At 43.4% G+C, this 17,077-nt stretch overlaps 1 protein-coding gene across 2 annotated transcripts in view; it reads left to right on the top strand.

The window, feature by feature from the left end:
* Positions 1-776: 776 nt before the first annotated feature.
* plekhm3 (pleckstrin homology domain containing, family M, member 3) overlaps positions 777-17,077 on the top strand; it is a 43,061-nt gene continuing 26,760 nt past the window's right edge. Inside the window, exons 1-4 of one of the 2 annotated variants that reach the window (XM_060875946.1) lie at positions 788-835; positions 5,086-5,333; positions 5,568-6,360; positions 9,403-10,341. In XM_060875946.1, coding sequence (XP_060731929.1) covers positions 5,910-6,360; positions 9,403-10,341 — 1,390 coding nt within the window. In that variant the 5' untranslated portion in view covers positions 788-835; positions 5,086-5,333; positions 5,568-5,909. Of the gene's footprint in view, positions 836-5,085; positions 5,334-5,567; positions 6,361-9,402; positions 10,342-17,077 lie in introns of both variants that reach the window. The other variant, XM_060875947.1, reaches the window with a different exon arrangement.

Raw genomic sequence — 17,077 nt, 5'->3', positions numbered from 1 at the left:
TCCAAAGCAAGCAGTATAAAGACGGTTGTGTCGGAAAAACCTGAGTCGTGACTGATCAACCCCTCTGAATACCTCTGGGATGAACTGGAACATTGTCCATCTGAACCCCCAGACCTCCTCATCCAACATCAGTGTCTGATCTCACTTCTCACTCTCACTCACTCATTTTCTACCGCTTATCCGAACTACCTCGGGTCACGGGGAGCCTGTGCCTATCTCAGGCGTCATCGGGCATCAAGGCAGGATACACCCTGGACGTAGTGCCAACCCATCGCAGGGCACACACACACACTCTCATTCACTCACGCAATCACACACTAGGGACAATTTTCCAGAGATGCCAATCAACCTACCATGCATGTCTTTGGACCGGGGGAGGAAACCGGAGTACCCGGAGGAAACCCCCGAGGCACGGGGAGAACATGCAAACTCCACACACACAAGGCGGAGGCGGGAATCGAACCCCCAAATCTGGAGGTGTGAGGCGAACGTGCTAACAACTAAGCCACCGTGCCCCCGTATCTCACTTCTTATATATCTTATATATCTCATTCATGCAGCTCAGTGAACACAAATCCACTCAACCACACGCCAACATCTAGTGGAAAGCCTTCCTAGAAAATCTGAGCTTATAACAGCAAAACTGGTACTAAATCTGGAACGTGAAGTTCAACAAGCACATATGGGTGTGTGATGGTCAAGTGTCCACATGTATACAGAATATCACTTTTCACTGAAGATAAGGCGACCGGAACCATTTATCCGACAGGTTACGTTTCCTCCGGGGCGCGTTTGTGCTGCACAGCGGACTATGACAGTTTGTAAACATATTCAGGTGAGTCATTAGAATATATAAGTGCATAGATAAGGATAGGGAATAGTCACGTTTTTAATTTCCTACACGTGTATTTTAAGCGTGTTTGATCGGATAGAGATGTGTTCAGGTGCTCTGTTTAATGCATGATCGTGAAAAGGAAATGTCATTGTTCAAGGATGTACGTGACAGTTAGCTGTTAGCTCGGTGCTGTTTGCTAACAGAGTGACTAGCCGTCTCTATAGAGACGCACACTGATGATCCGTTAGCTTTATCAGAACATTAGACCGGTTACAAAACCCTACAGATCTGGACTAAGTCGTGTCTGAGCTACTTTTCAGCATGTTGTAGCTCATGTTTGAGTTCTCTGGCGATTGTTTTTACTCTAAACACATTAGAGTTCTGTTAACCGGCTACTTAGCTGGTATTAGCTAACAATTTGATTTGTTTGCTAATAATTCAGGTTGCTTGGTTTTCCTCTTTTCATGTAGAAAATACATTATAGACTATTCATTTTTAATATGCTAATTAAATTCTAATTTATTTCTGTAGCACTTTTTACAATGGACATTGTATCAAAGCAACTTTACAGAACATAAACACAGAGCAAAAGGTTATTATAAAGATTAATAGGATACCAAGATTAATATTAAGATATTAATATTAAGATATCAAGATAAATGTGTTTGTATTTATCCCCAATGAGCAAGTCCGAGGTGACTCAGGTGTCTGTGGGGAGGAAAAACTCCCTTAGATGATAAAGGAAGAAACCTTGAGAGGAACCAGACACAAAGTGGAACCTCATCCTCGTTTGGGTGACACCGGAGGGTGTGATTATAAATATACGGTCTGATAAATGTTGTATTGATGAGGAGATTGTTGTCCTCAAAGACTACATGGAGTTGGTTTCTCCTCTTTAGCATAGAAGAGTATTAAATTCGTATGAAAATGAAAATCGAAGGAGAGCCGTATGTTTTGTGTAGCTAGTGCAGATAAATAACCCGTATAAGTCCAATAATAAGTCGGATTAGAGGTGCTAGGGTTGTAACAGTCATTTTCATGGATTTACTTAAGGATTTAAAAGGAAAATTTACGATTTTTTAGTTTTACAGGAAGTTTGAATAACATTTGCATGTGTTGCACAAAACCAAAAAAAAAACTAACCATAAGAAACACTCTAATAAATGAAGAAAACATTTACATACATAAATATTAATCACATACAGAATACATATACACTGTATAGCCGCAGGTTTGTCAGCTGATCATCACATCCATATGTGCTTGCTTTACATCCCATTACTTTGCTGTTATAATAAGCTCCACTCTTCTGGGAAGGCTTTTTACTAGATGTTGGAGCGTGGCTTTGGAGATCTAATCATTTAAGCATAAGAGCTTTAGTGAGGTCAGACGCTGATGTTGGATGAGGAGGTCTCATCTGAGCTCTTCCACATTGGCCTTAACACACCATGACCTCACATGTTCCAGCAAAGTGAAACTGTAATTCTACAACATACAAGACATCCAATATGTGGTATCAGATTGTGTGTACACATTGAGGAAGGCCTACATACGGGTGTGATGGTCAGGCGTCCACAAAGCTTTGTTCAAAGTGGATATTTTGTGCATTAAGTTTATAATCACATTATGGTGATTACGAATACATATTATATATAAATATATATATACACACACAAAGAAGATGACCCGGGTTGCGTCCCGCCTCACAGCTTCAGGGTGCCTGGTTCATACATTTAGGCTCCCATGTATGATCTGGACCCTCCATGACCCTGATCAATATAAGATTAGATAAGATAAGATAAACCTTAATAAGCTTAGATAAGATAAGATTATTCGTCCCATAATGGGGAAATTTCTCTGTTACAGCAGCAAAATATATAAAAAGAATAGGGACATAATATAATATACAGTATATACAACACAAACATGTAAAAAGAGCAGTGGTTACACTGAAAGACATATTGCAGATAGGTAATATTGCACATTTTTCAAAATTTCTTTTATTGCACAAGTATAAAATACTTTGTTATTGTTTATTATTGCAGTTAAACAGTAATAAAAGTGTGTATTATGGTGACTGATAAAGCTACTGACTATGAATCAATAATGACAATTACCCTTAAACCTTAAAAATATCAACAAAAAAGTAGCAATCTTTTGAGTACAAAAGAGAAACTTTTCAGAGAAAATTAATGTTTATTTACCCCATGGCTGAGGAGATCAGTGAACGTGGTTAGCGTGGTTAGGCTTAGTGGTTAGCACGTTCGCCTCACACCTCCAGGGTTGGGGGTTTGAATCCCGCCTCCGCCTTGTGTGTGTGGAGTTTGCATGTTCTCCTCGTGCCTCGGGGGTTTCCTACGGGTACTCCGGTTTCCTCCCCCGGTCCAAAGACATGCATGGTAGGTTGATTGGCATCTCTGGAAAATTGTCCGTAGTGTGTGAATGTGAGTGTGTGTGTGTGTGCCCTGCGATGGGTTGGCACTCCGTCCAGGGTGTATCCTGCCTTGATGCCCGATGACGCCTGAGATAGGCACAGGCTCCCCGTGACCCGAGGTAGTTCAGATAAGCGGTAGAAAAAAAAAAAAAAATGAATGAATGAATGTTTTAAATCGGATATGATTAAATGCATCTTTATTTTATTCACAAAAATGTAAGGCTAAGAATTTCTGAAGCATATTTAATGTTTACACAAGTTGGACAGGAATTAACAAACCTAGACAAAACTCTCGCTTTATACTTTTTGTGATTACTGTGTATTGTTTGTGTTTATAATGCTACAGTGGCTGCATCTCTCAACTGTTTAGAATATTTTTGGATTCAAGATGTTTTAGAGTTTTAGATAGGATTAGAATTTAGTGCTCGGTTATTTTCTATTTAACAGTCCTATTGATTGAGTTTTCACACTAGACAACGCTAACCTATACTGTGTACTATGTGGTATTGATGTTTGTTGATGTATAAATAAGAAATATGTTCTCAGATTTTTTTTAATGACAGCGTTTTGCATTTAATTTGTTGCAAGGGAAAAACAGATGCAAAACTGTAACTGTAAATGCAAATATTATTGATCAGGTAATGGTGTAGTCACCGTTAAGCACGTTGCCCATTGTTGTATGGTGGAAAGTACCTGGATATCCTACCTCCATTTCATCAAAAGCCTGTCTGATGGGAAAGCTCACTGATGGGAAAAATTATAGACCTTCATTTTACAAAGTGCCCTTGCAGTGTGCTTAAACAAATGCTTCGAGTTTAGGAAAGTTTGTGCAAGCTAAGCTTTGGATCTGTAATATACACTGTTTAGTATGTGAACCTGTCCTTCACAGACATATGAGGTGAGGTTCTTCCACAGTCGGTTCCCATAGAGTTGTCTAGAATGTCTTTGTATTCTGTAGCATTATGATTTTTCTTCATAGGTATTAAAAGCTTAAATCTGTTTTAGCATGATCGTGCCCCTGTGCACACGTCAAACTCCGCGACGTGTTTTACGGCTGAAGCAGAAAAACTTCTCAACCCCAGTGAACATCCATGGGGTTGAACTGGAATGCTAACTGAACCCCAGACAGACCGCTTCACCCAACATCAGCACCTGAGCTCAATAATTAATGCTCTTGTAACTAAATGAACACGAATCCCCACAGTCATGCTTCAACATCTTTGGGAAAGCCTTCCCATAAAAAGGCAGCTTCTGAAATGTGAAATATAGGTGTGCTGGTCCACAAGCATTTAGCCATAGTGTATATTTTGGAAGAAGGCTTTTGTCTTAAAATTATTGCCCAGACTGCTACACAGCGTAGAACACTACTCTGCCAGTGTAACTGTGATGAGTGGGAACGCATGCTGTGAAAAAGCTAAAAACAGAAAGTGCCTCGGCATCTCTACAGGAGGCTTTAGTGCCAGCACCAATACATCATGCTCGACTATCAGTCAGTCCTGCCAGTGTTTTGGCAGATAATGTGTCTCAGAGTTGTCGAATGCTGTTAACGCGCTGTCACAACCTATCGTCTGCGGTTTGGCCGTTTGGCCGAGACGTATTTTGCGGCTGAATCGGCCGCCCTTGATTTCTGCGTCACCCAAAGATTCATAGTTAAGGTTTAGTGAGTTTCAATTGGTTTTTTTTTGAGCGGAGGATTACGTTACTATTCTCTGTTCTTTCTGAGCTCAGTAGGAATGTAAGACTCATGTGCTGCAGCAGACTTCTGAGCTCATCCCTTATCCATTAATCCATCCCTCTTTCTCACACACACCCCCAGGGATGCTGAATGTGCTGTTCGGGCATTGGCCAGAGGTGATGTAATACCCTCTAAATAATGCATGGCCTTAAGAATGTGAAAGACCATGAGGCAGAAAGCGCAGGCAGAGGAAATCGATGTCAGTGTGAGAGAGAGGGAAATCTGCAAGTGTCTGGGCAGAACACAGCATCACATGGAAAGAAATAGCAACAGACAGTGGAGAACCTCACCCCAGTACAAAGGGATGATCTGATCATATCCAAACCCAGGTAAAGTACTTAATGTCTAGTTTTAGTAGGCAAGCGAAGCAACTAAACCAGGCCGGGATGCTGACTTTCTAGTCGCAGAGTCAGAAAATGCTGAGACAACAATGTTCGTTGTACTAGCTGCAGGTATGTGATAATAATGTCAACGTCTTAGGTTAGACCTCAGTGTTAGAACAGAAGTCTTTAATGATCAGCTGGAGAATCTAATGCTTTTTTTTCACATTTTCTTTGACGCAGGATGTTGAAGCCTTGGGTGGTTCATTGCTCCATGCACCACATTTCAGTCCCTTTCATTGAGATACTGCTGCCTCCTGACTTGAACACGTGCAACACCTAAATATAAACAGTGCCATGACGGAATCCCATTCTTAGCCAATACCACTTTTCTTAAAACAACAGAGGCAGTAAATGTTGACGCATCGAGCCATGTCTTTTTAACGGTGTCCGGAAGGGATTCTAGCCCTCAAGGAAAGCCACATTTGCCAGGCTTCTTCTTGGGCCTAGACGGCAGATGGTTCATCACTGTGGCCTTGAGGCCTGGAATCCAACTCCTTCTCTGGTGTAAAGACTGTGGAGGTGATGGAGGGATCAGAAGTGGAGGACATCAGTCCAGCCCTTGAGGCAACAGAAGACTACCTGCACTGCTTGGACAGTGGTCCAGAAGCTGGACAAATTTGCCCTACCAAACTAAAAGAGGTGTCCACTCTAGACAAACTAAACTCCAGTGGGGTATGGGGGTTGCTGACTGGGGAACAGACCGAGATAGCGTCTCATAACCTAGCCTGGGCTAAACAAACATCCTTCAGTGTTCTGGGCCTGAAGAATGGGAAAAGGAACCGAGCTCGCTCGACAAACGATTTGGCAGCCCATGCCAAAGAGACCAACTCCACCAGTTCATCTAGTGGCGGCTTCAAAAAAGGGCACAACAGATCACGGTCAGATGTCAACTATCGGACGTACACTGATAACGGCGTGCCAGCCATTGACAAGAACACCCTCAAGAATATGGCATTAAATGACCAAATGGAAGGTGAGGATTGTTATTATAATCATCCATATATTAGTTTCATGACACTGTGATGATGATGTGTACTCGCTCACATAGTCCACTCGTGTGTTTCAGTGTGTTTTATTCCTTTATTTTATTTGTTTCTCTTTATTATCCCTTATTGTTGTCCTCTCCTATATTGATCATCTCCCATTACACACCTGCATTTTGTTATGTCTGTAGTTCTGTTTACAGTCTCTCACCTGCTGCTCCTAACAATCATTCGGCTACGTCTCCTCTTTTATCGAAATTAGATCGAGGAGAGTTTGGGGCCGAGTCGATTTGATTTCATTAGCAGGATTACGGCAACAAGTGCCTGGATTTGGTCAGCGTGTGTTTGTTTGTTTGTTGCCGTGTTCATTTGTTAGGGCAAAGCGCAAATCTGAATTTGAAAGAGATCCTCTACAGGGATGGTAATAGAAGGATAATGCAATTCTGTGACAAAATGGACACAATGCTGTGAAAGAGTGGGTCCCAATTACCCCTGATATTAAGAGGATTAGCATATGAGTGAAAAGGCATTAGTCAGCATGAGGAATAGCAGAAACGCCAGTCCCGGACCAGAGGGAATGCACGGGAGTCCCTATGGTCTGTTCTAACCAGCCTTCATTAAGGTAATTGCACAGTATGGAGCAGCTCAACATTGATATAATCAATGTCATGCTTTTTTTTTTTCAAGGTATCGCGTCAGCTTAATCCTGTGCTCAGTCATTCAGCTACAATTGATTAATTGCAGCCCTCAGATTAAGCCCACAGACGTGTGACTCAGAGTGCTTCGTTACACCTGCCCGGTAGTGCTTGTCACTTCTTATCCTAAATTTGACATAGTCTAGACTAATGTGAATTACACAATTGTTGTTCAAGTGTGCCAAAGAGGGATATAGGAGTGAATAGCATGCTAAAATGCTTTATTTAATAGTAAGTCAGAGCTGATGCCTGGAGGACATTTGCATAGTGTTCTTTAGTTTCTAATCCTGATGGATGAGTTAACTACAGAATGGGAGAGTGCACATCTCCATGCTGGGTTTTTTTTATCTTCTGTTTTATATCAGGTTTCGTTAACTAGCTTTTTTTCCAATTATTTGGGATGGTAACTCGGGTAAACATTAATAACGAAAAGCCAGTTCAGTCTCTTCTACAAGTGGCCACTACTAGAGCAAAGTTTAAACACGCCAAACCTCGTCATGATTGGTTTGGTGTAACTCGAGCGTTGCTGTGGCTGTAACATGGACCGCCTACACACTGATATTCTTGTTCCCCAAACTCAAGATTATAAAGATTATAATCCATATTTGAAAATCATGCGTGCCCTGCCGTCTTAGTCTGATTATAGCTTTGGGAGATTGACATTTTAATGTTCGGGACACTGCAGCGGCTGTGCTTCTGGTTTTAACAGAAAGTCAGTTTTGATTGTAGGTTGTGCCCTGTGCTTGTTTGGTGCAGTGTGGCATTAGTAAAGAAACACACACGCACACACACACACACACACACACACACACACACAAAATACAGACCATTAATTTTGATCTAGCAGGCCTTAGGCAGGACAAAGTCTGTGACCAAAACAAAATGAAGCATGTCTACACATTTGCATATTAATTGGTCCTATGCCAGTGTTAAGTGTTTACATTAGTGCAACAACATTAACATCAATCAGTCTCCACATCCTTAAAAGAAATTACGTATATAACATTCCAGTACCAGCCAGGTAGGTTTATGAGATCACAGCTGGTGCACTGGTTTAGAGTTAATATTCTTACTTGATACAAGTCGTCGCTGTACTTTCGGCTGCTCCCTGTTTGGCGGATCATCCGTGTATTTGATTTGGCACAGGTTTATAATGAAAGGGCAGGATCCTGCCGCTGGACCACCAGGAGGCTCTAACTTGATTTTAGTAAAGATGACTAATCTTTATTAACCAGTGCTGAGTTCACTTACTTTGCATTACTCTGTGACACAGCGCTGACTTCCTTATCAAGTCATGTCCGCATGCGCCACTTTTTCACTACGGTTAAATTAATAACGACCCTTACCCTGAATATGATCAGTACTCTTTCGAAGCTCTTAAAATGAAGGCTTTTCCAAAGGCTAGCGCATACCACACCTGATGATGCCCAATAACTGACCCAAATGAGCTCAGCCCACAGTGTCCTAAAGTGTGACGGGATTGTTGGTTATGTGCATCGGGGGTTATGGAATGTTAAGCCACAGATAAGACCCAAGAACAACATTTGGGAAAGCAATTTCACTTCCATTTAACCTCTGTCAAGTTTCAGCATACTGAAACATATAGCATTGGTTCCAATATCCCTTCGTCTACTCAAGGGTCATAGACTTGAGCGGAAACCTGGCACTGCCCCAGCCAAGGAAATGTGTGGAAGAAGGTTACTGTGAATGGAGATAAAGAAGGGAGCGAGGGGGAAAAAATGGGCTGAGAGAGGAAGGGCTGAAAAGGAGTGCCACAGATTAGGGGTTGCTCTCTGGCCATTTTGTTTGCACAGTAGAATTGCAAACAATGATCTTTCTTCCTGATGAGGTCATAAGGAATGCTCGCAAAAAGACTTGCACAAGGAATTGACTGACTGATGGAGCATAGTGAAATATGCACCAATGTGAGCATCCTGCACTCTTATTTCAGTGACTGACTGAATCAGCCTGCTGCAGGCAGTCTTTGTTCCACAGTTATACCCAATGTCTAGTGTACAAACAATTCTGTTATTTGGCATCAGCTGCCCAGGAACCTTTTAAGCATTATAGAATTGATGTGACGCCAATGTTATTGATGGAAATGACCAGCCAGGAAGATGTGGTTGTTGGGAAGGAAATAGGAGACAATAATGCAGTGCCTTACTTAGTTACTTCCAATAGTTGTTTCTAAGATGTTTTAGTATGCTTCCAAGAAAATGGTGCACTTGGTAGTGAATAAGTACCAGTGAGCATTATGTTTGTGAACAAGCTGCTTGCTTTTTATAATTTCTTTTTTTTTAATTCTCACACACCTTACTGTATTTTTTGGTTTCCCAGGCAATAAGGAGAGCACCACTAGTCTGGTAAAGCAGGGCATTTTGGAGCACAGAGAGGGTCCTTGGGGCCGTTGGAATACCTGCCATGTGGAGCTCACACCCTGTGAGCTGCGGGTCTACAGCCTGGACAGCAGTGGGAACAGGCAGCTGTGTACAGCCCTGTCACTGTCTCACTGCCAGAGCGTGGGTGCGCTTCAGCCTCAGGATGGCCGTGTGCTACAGGCCCTTTTCTTCAACAGTACTCGGTTGCAGCTCCGTGCTCCCTGTCAGTGGGAGGCTCTGGAGTGGCGCCGTCTTCTTTGGGAATGTGTCCTGGTTGCCCGTCCAGGCGAGCCCTCTTCTGCTGCTTCTCCAAACCCTCAAGAACTGGATTCCAATTCGGTCTCTTTGGCAACCTCTCGTCCACTAGTCCGTCCAAAAGCCCTGCCCCTATTCACTCAGCACTGTGCTGACGTGCTCAAAGTAGGCCTCCTGTATCAACTTAGCGACCTCAACAACTGGAGCGCTTTCACCTTCGTGCTCAGCCGCACCCAACTGCAGGCCTTCCAAACCGAGGGCAGAGGGCCAGTTTGCGAGCCCGTGCTGCGGTACTCTCTTGCCTCCTGCTTGGCTGTTCAGCGGGATGAGGCTGATGGAGGAGTCTGTGCCCGCTTCCAGGCCATCTTCCCTGAGGAGGTGCTGCGTCTACGTGCTGAGAGTGAGCCTCAGGCCCGGGACTGGGTGGAGGCCCTGCGCACATCTGTGGCTGTCCAGAGACCTCAAGGGGAGAGCAGTCGTATAGCGCCACCTGGAGTGCTAATGAGGAGCAGACCAGCCCGGGAGCGTCGCCAAAGGGAGGCCCAGAGAGCCAAGCGCCAGTCTGTTACAACAAGCTTCCTGAGTATTCTCACTTGTTTGGCTGTAGAGAAGGGTCTGACCGCTCAAAGCTTCAGATGTGCAGGCAAGTGACACATTTTTACACATTTCAAAATGTATATATTAATATGTCCCCTATACACTTGAATTAATAATTAACATGTGAATCTTGCTTACCATCCAGTTTGCAGTCATGTTTGCATATTCTAGTATCTGAGTGTCCTCCTGTTGACCTGAGGTTTTACCCAATATTAACGTCAGCTAGACACCATAGATCGAGGTCTATGTGACATTTCTACAATCATGACATATCCTGAGTATTTGTTCATTTTTTTTTTTAATGAATTAATTAAAACGCAGCTTGGTGTCAGCTGTTTATTTTCACATTTAAGTGGTATTTTGGCCATTTTATTTATTTTTTTTACTTCTAAGTGGTAATGTGCCTCAGAGATTTTCCATTGTTTCATCTAGTGAGATCACCAAGCATACTTCAACTTCAACTTTGGTTAACCAAAGACCACACAAAATCATTTTCTGTTACTCAAACAAACAAGCATCCGTCTCACAAAAAGCCAGCGGTGAATCCTCAGCAGCGCTCTGTAATTTGGAAATGGGCATTATCCCCCGACTCCATGTGCTCTTTGTTTTTGTTTATGTTTTGCTTCATGACAACGTGGTATTATTCCTAGTCCTATGCACTCTGTCAGTGGTGGTGCTAGCGGTCCGGGGTGGTTTGCTTTGTTGTGGCGGCTTCAGAAGTTTAGGTAGATGAAATGGTTTGAAGGCATTGACTTGGGATTTTTGTTTCAAAATGTTAGTAGAAATCTAGACGTTGCAAACGAAACGTAGAGCTTTTCAGTATCAGGTGACATTTTTAAAGTACGGTTTGTGTAATGTAATATCTTTAACTTTGTCTCACGTTAACATTCCACCTAAGACTGTGAAGAAGATTGCTACTTGATTGGTACAACTGATCTTTTAAAGCAGCATAATTGAAAGCCCTGTTAAACACAGGAAGCAGACACCAGACTAGAATTGGATAAAGCAGGAAAACTGATCTTTTAGAATTTAAAGCACTCTCTTATTCTCCCTTATTATTATTATTATTATTATTATTATTATGATGATGCTCATATTTTCTTTGCATTATTCATTCATTCATTCATTCATCTTCTACCGCTTATCTGAACTACCTCGGGTCACGGGGAGCCTGTGCCTGAGCCACCGCCCATTTTCCACCACTCTCTCACTCACTCGCTCATTTTCTACCGCTTATCCGAACTACCTCGGGTCACGGGGAGCCTGTGCCTATCTCAGGCGTCATCGGGCATCAAGGCAGGATACACCCTGGATGGAGTGCCAACCCATCGCAGGGCACACACACACACTCTCATTCACTCACACAATCACACACTAGGGACAATTTTCCAGAGATGCCAATCAACCTACCATGCATGTCTTTGGACCGGGGGAGGAAACCGGAGTACCCGGAGGAAACCCCCGAGGCACGAGGAGAACATGCAAACTCCACACACACAAGGTGGAGGTGGGAATCGAACCCCGACCCTGGAGGTGTGAGGCGAACGTGCTAACCACTAAGCCACCGTGCCACCCCCATTTCCCACCACTGCATGTCATTTTCATTTGTTTCTTTCCACCTCCACTAGTTGTCTTTTTCTTGCCTACTCTCTCTATCTTTCAGATGGGAACTGATTTCCTTTCAGTTATTTTCAGTCAGAGAACCTGCAATACTTTTACACTTTATTCGCTTTTTTCTTAAACAAACATCCACAGTGTCTATGGACCTGTCAAAAGGATTAGCTGGGGAGTTGCCTTTGGAGGGATGAGAGCATGGAGGCTGCAGCGGGAAAGCATGGCGAAGGTAGTAATGGTGATTCTCTAATAAGAGGAGGGTCTTGAGGTTCGTCTTATTACTGTTGCATTCTACGTGCTGTCTCTGGCTTTGATTGAGCACCATTTCCCCCATTTGGCCTCTTTTTCTTTGGCTTACCCTCCCTGCCCCCAATTTGTTAGCACTCACAAAAGGTTGCTCTGACTGTCTCTGTTGTCTCAGACTGGGGAGTTCTTTATTTGCCTCAGTGGGGCTTAGGGGTTTGAAACACACAATGGGGAAAAATGCAACAAAACAAAACGTACGTGCTAGCAGGTCTTGCTGATAGCAAATACTGAGGCAAGTTGTTTTTTTTTGTGTCATATCCCCAAAGTAGTAGTACACAATAGCTATAAAACACATTTTCTGTTTAAAATGGTGTTATTTATTTTCTGCTAGATATTAAACTTTAGCCATCTGTCTCCGTCACTGGACCCAGAGACACAGGGAGACCGGCGACTTGTCTGCACAATCATAACACAGAGAAGCTTTTCCCATTCAACAATGCATTGTGTTTTAGTTGGATGTCCAGTGGACCTCACTACACGGCCTTGTTTTGCTCTTGCACCCAGGACTCAGTAACTGTAGGTAGTCATGTAGTCATATGCACAATGGTTTTTATTCTTGTAATGCTTTGTAATGCTGAGGAGACGATGATAACATCGGCAGATAATTACACCCACGGGTTTAGGCAGGGTCCCAAACCATATGCTGCCCTCAGTATAGCTGCTGTGTCATTGTTATTTAAGCATCATATGAAGTGTAGAATGTGGTCTGGGGTGCAGACAAAGGTTCTTATTGGATATGTAATCCTTGTCTCATACAACAATCAGATTAATCCGTATGATTGAGAACAACACACAACACAAACATACAGCACAGACAACACAAACATACAGCACAGACAACACAAACATACAGCACAGACAACACAAACATACAGCAAGGACAACACAAACATACAGCACAGACAACACAAACATACAGCACAGACAACACAAACATACAGCACAGACAACACAAACATACAGCAAGGACAACACAAACATACAGCACAGACAACACAAACATACAGCACAGACAACACAAACATACAGCAAGGACAACACAAACATACAGCACAGACAACACAAACATACAGCACAGACAACACAAACATACAGCAAGGACAACACAAACATACAGCACAGACAACACAAACATACAGCACAGACAACACAAACATACACCACAGACAACACAAACATACACCACAGACAACACAAACATACACCACAGACAACACAAACATACACCACAGACAACACAAACATACACCACAGACAACACAAACATACACCACAGACAACACAACACAAACATACACCACAGACAACACAACACAAACATACACCACAGACAACACAACACAAACATACACCACAGACAACACAACACAAACATACACCACAGACAACACGCAGCGTATACATGGTACACAACACAAACATACAGCGTCACACAACACAGCGTATACATGGCACACAACACAAACATACAGCGTCACACAACACACAGCGTATACATGACACACAACACAAACATACAGCGTCACACAACACACAGCGTATACATGGCACACAACAAAAACATACAGCGTCACACAACACACAGCATATACATGGCACACAACACAAACATACAGCGTCACACAACACAGCGTATACATGGCACACAACAAAAACATACAGCGTCACACAACACACAGCGTATACATGGCACACAACACAAACATACAGCGTCACACAACGCATAGCGTATACATGGCACACAACACAAACATACAGTACAGCGTCACACAACACACAGCGTATACATGGCACACAACACAAACATACAGCGTCACACAACACAGCGTATACATGGCACACAACACAAACATACAGCGTCACACAACACAGCGTATACATGGCACACAACACAAACATACAGCGTCACACAACACACAGCGTATACATGGCACACAACACAAACATACAGCGTCACACAACACAGCGTATACATGGCACACAACACAAACATACAGCGTCACACAACACACAGCGTATACAAGGCACACAACACAAACATACAGCGTCACAACACAGCGTATACATGGCACACAACACAAACATACAGCGTCACACAACACACAGCGTATACATGGCACACAACAAAAACATACAGCGTCACACAACACACAGCGTATACATGGCACACAACACAAACATGCAGCACACAACACACAGCGTATACATGGCACACAACACAAACATACAGCGTCACACAACACACAGCGTATACATGGCACACAACACAAACATACAGCGTCACACAACACACAGCGTATACATGGCACACAACACAAACATACAGCGTCACACAACACACAGCGTATACATGGCACACAACACAAACATACAGCGTCACACAACACACAGCGTATACATGGCACACAACACAAACATACAGCGTCACACAACACACAGCGTATACATGGCACACAACACAAACATACAGCGTCACACAACACACAGCGTATACATGGCACACAACACAAACATACAGCGTCACACAACACACAGCGTATACATGGCACACAACACAAACATACAGCGTCACACAACACGCAGCGTATACATGGCACACAACACAAACATACAGTACAGCGTCACACAACACACAGCGTATACATGGCACACAACACAAACAGTACAGCGTCACACAACACACAGCGTATACATGGCACACAACAAAAACATACAGCGTCACACAACACACAGCGTATACATGGCACACAACACAAACATACAGCGTCACACAACACACAGCGTATACATGGCACACAACACAAACAGTACAGCGTCACACAACACACAGCGTATACATGGCACACAACACAAACAGTACAGCGTCACACAACACACAGCGTATACATGGCACACAACACAAACATACAGCGTCACACAACACAGCGTATACATGGCACACAACACAAACATACAGCGTCACACAACACACAGCGTATACATGGCACACAACACAAACATACAGCGTCACACAACACAGCGTATACATGGCACACAACACAAACATACAGCGTCACACAACACAGCGTATACATGGCACACAACACAAACATACAGCGTCACACAACACACAGCGTATACATGGCACACAACACAAACATACAGCGTCACACAACACACAGCGTATACATGGCACACAACACAAACATACAGCGTCACACAACACACAGCGTATACATGGCACACAACACAAACATACAGCGTCACACAACACACAGCGTATACATGGCACACAACACAAACATACAGCGTCACACAACACACAGCGTATACATGGCACACAACACAAACATACAGCGTCACACAACACACAGCGTATACATGGCACACAACACAAACATACAGCGTCACACAACACACAGCGTATACATGGCACACAACACAAACATACAGCGTCACACAACACACAGCGTATACATGGCACACAACACAAACATACAGCGTCACACAACACACAGCGTATACATGGCACACAACACAAACATACAGCGTCACACAACACACAGCGTATACATGGCACACAACACAAACATACAGCGTCACACAACACACAGCGTATACATGGCACACAACACAAACATACAGCGTCACACAACACACAGCGTATACATGGCACACAACACAAACATACAGCGTCACACAACACACAGCGTATACATGGCACACAACACAAACATACAGCGTCACACAACACACAGCGTATACATGGCACACAACACAAACATACAGCGTCACACAACACACAGCGTATACATGGCACACAACACAAACATACAGCGTCACACAACACACAGCGTATACATGGCACACAACACAAACATACAGCGTCACACAACACAGCGTATACATGGCACACAACACAAACATACAGCGTCACACAACACACAGCGTATACATGGCACACAACACAAACATACAGCGTCACACAACACACAGCGTATACATGGCACACAACACAAACATACAGCGTCACACAACACACAGCGTATACATGGCACACAACACAAACATACAGCGTCACACAACACACAGCGTATACATGGCACACAACACAAACATACAGCGTCACACAACACACAGCGTATACATGGCACACAACACAAACATACAGCGTCACACAACACACAGCGTATACATGGCACACAACACAAACATACAGCGTCACACAACACACAGCGTATACATGGCACACAACACAAACATACAGCGTCACACAACACACAGCGTATACATGGCACACAACACAAACAGTACAGCGTCACACAACACACAGCGTATACATGGCACACAACACAAACATACAGCGTCACACAACACACAGCGTATACATGGCACACAACACAAACATACAGCGTCACACAACACACAGCGTATACATGGCACACAACACAAACATACAGCGTCACACAACACACAGCGTATACATGGCACACAACACAAACATACAGCGTCACACAACACACAGCGTATACATGGCACACAACACAAACATACAGCGTCACACAACACAGCGTATACATGGCACACAACACAAACATACAGCGTCACACAACACACAGCGTATACATGGCACACAACACAAACATACAGCGTCACACAACACACAGCGTATACATGGCACACAACACAAACATACAGCGTCACACAACACACAGCGTATACATGGCACACAACACAAACATACAGCGTCACACAACACACAGCGTATACATGGCACACAACACAAACATACAGCGTCACACAACACACAGCGTATACATGGCACACAACACAAACATACAGCGTCACACAACACAGCGTATACATGGCACACAACACAAACA

This window comes from Tachysurus vachellii, chromosome 8 (assembly GCF_030014155.1).
Source record: "Tachysurus vachellii isolate PV-2020 chromosome 8, HZAU_Pvac_v1, whole genome shotgun sequence".
NCBI lineage: Eukaryota > Metazoa > Chordata > Actinopteri > Siluriformes > Bagridae > Tachysurus > Tachysurus vachellii.
This window is presented reverse-complemented; position numbering and strand designations above follow the sequence as displayed.